At 59.1% G+C, this 2,004-nt stretch overlaps 1 protein-coding gene across 2 annotated transcripts in view; it reads left to right on the forward strand.

Moving 5' to 3' along the window:
• FRMD6 (FERM domain containing 6) overlaps positions 1–1,460 on the forward strand; it is an 8,392-nt gene extending 6,932 nt beyond the window's left edge. For both annotated transcript variants that reach the window (XM_010181112.1, XM_010181113.1), the window contains exons 10-13: positions 1–221; positions 304–429; positions 978–1,069; positions 1,176–1,460. The exon at positions 1–221 is cut by the window's left edge and continues 136 nt beyond it. In XM_010181112.1, coding sequence (XP_010179414.1) covers positions 1–221; positions 304–429; positions 978–1,069; positions 1,176–1,460 — 724 coding nt within the window. The remainder of the gene's footprint in view (positions 222–303; positions 430–977; positions 1,070–1,175) is intronic.
• The last annotated feature ends 544 nt before the right edge of the window (positions 1,461–2,004 follow it).

The raw sequence follows: 2,004 nt of genomic DNA on the forward strand, positions 1-2,004 counted from the left end.
GCTCTCCCGGCACTCCACCGCCAGCCACAGCAGCTCCCACACCTCGGGCATCGAGACCGACCCCAAACCCAGGGAGATGGGACCCGAGGATGGCTTCTCTGGCGCTGGCGCCCACCGCAAGCTGAAGCCCTGCAGCTCCATGCCCAGCCACGGCAGCTCCCACACCTCCGGTGTGGAAAGCGGTGGGAAGGACCGGCTGGAGGAGGACTCGCAGGACGATGGTGAGGCACCACGGGATCCTGGGCTTGGGTCTCACCAGATAATTTGGGTGGGAGGGTCAATGACTCGTCCCACCTCCTGCAGAAATCGAGATGCTGGTGGATGACCCGCGGGAGCTGGAGCAGGCTGGCGAGATGGAGGTGAGCCCTGACATGTGCGTCTACATCACGGAGGACATGCTGCTGTCCCACAAGTTCAACGGGCACTCGGGTAAGGCGGTGGATGCTTTTGGTTGTGTTTCCCCAGTCCAAATCAGACCTTTGGTGTTTGGCAGAGCAAAAGTAGCCCGAGGTGCCCATCTGGGGCTCTGGGAAAAGCTGTTAGCCCGGTGGGTCGAAGAAATGGCATAAATTTGGTGAAAATATAAAAAGAAGGGTGCAGGTCTTACTCGGAGCAGGGCAGATGCTCCATGCAGCCACCGCATGGCATGGGGATGTGTGCTGAGGCACGGTGGGTTATTTGGAGTTACCATCTTCTCAGTTGCTGGGCTCTCATTTTCATGACAACCCCTTGCTCATTCCCACGAGCACAGTGCTGTTATCACACGGGTGAGCCTGACTTCTCCGGAGCTGTGCCAGCACCCAGAGAGTCACCCGCACTTCCAGCTCCACACTGGGTGTTACTGGGAGGTCTCAGGGTTTCCAGGCTCCCTGGGGGTGGCTTTGGATGGCGTTTTGGTGCAAATTTGGGGTGTTTTGTAGGCAATACTGTTTGCAAAATAACCTTTGCACCCTCCTCTTCCTCTCTCTGTCATGCAGGGCTTATCGTCAAAGAGATCAGCTCCTCCACCTCCAGCTCCTCAGAGACGGTGGTGAAGTTGCGTGGGCAGAGCACCGACTCCTTACCCCAGGTACATGACACTGGCAGTGCTTTGGAGAGCCCCAAAATTCCTGACAGCGGGGTTTTGGGTTCCCCAGACCCCGGCGGGTCCTGAGCCCCCTCTCTGCTTTGCCCAGACGATGTGCAGGAAACCGAAGACGTCGACGGACCGGCACAGCCTGAGCCTGGATGACATCCGGCTCTACCAGAAGGACTTCTTGCAGTTGGCCAACCTCTGCCAGGACACGGCGCAGAGCTACACCTTCGGCTGCGCCCACGGGCTGGAGGAGGACGGCCTCTACTGCAACGGCTGCCTGGCCCAGCAGTGCATCAACATCCAGGACGCCTTCCCCGCCAAGAGGACCAGCAAGTACTTCTCCTTGGATCTCACCCATGACGACGTCCCCGAATTCGTGGTGTGAGCGCCACGGGGGGCAGGACCGACTGCGCCCCTCCAGCGGGGGCCGTCAGCGCCGCCTTTCCCTGCAAATTGAGGCTGTGGAAACCATTGGAGGATCGCCCTGACGATGGGTGGGATGGAGACCCCCCGGGCATGGCCAAGGCCCATCCTTCCTCCTCCGGATGAGTTTGTACAAACCACATGTTGTCTTATTTGGACCGGGAGAGGCACAGCTCAGGGCTAGCAGGAGCCAAGCCGTGTTTTCTCATTGGCCCATGGGCGAGGTGGCCTCTTCTCCTCCTCGCCCCCATCGACAACCAGCGCCGGAGGGAAAGTGCCAGACTGTGGCGTTCAAGTTAAGCCAAAGAAATGTAAATACCCTAAAGGCCAGTATAGGGAGGGAGAATTAAGCAATAACCAGCTGGAGGTCTCCAGGTACCGTGGAGATCTGCTGGGGCACAGCATCAACCCGGTTCTTCCAAAAAAACACGTGCTGGAGGTCAGGCCGGAGCGGTCCCAGCAACGTGGATGGCGGCTGGGAGCTCTCAGAGCTGTTTGCAGCTTGG

The sequence above is a fragment of the Mesitornis unicolor genome, unplaced genomic scaffold, assembly GCF_000695765.1.
Source record: "Mesitornis unicolor isolate BGI_N332 unplaced genomic scaffold, ASM69576v1 scaffold37143, whole genome shotgun sequence".
Lineage (NCBI taxonomy): Eukaryota > Metazoa > Chordata > Aves > Mesitornithiformes > Mesitornithidae > Mesitornis > Mesitornis unicolor.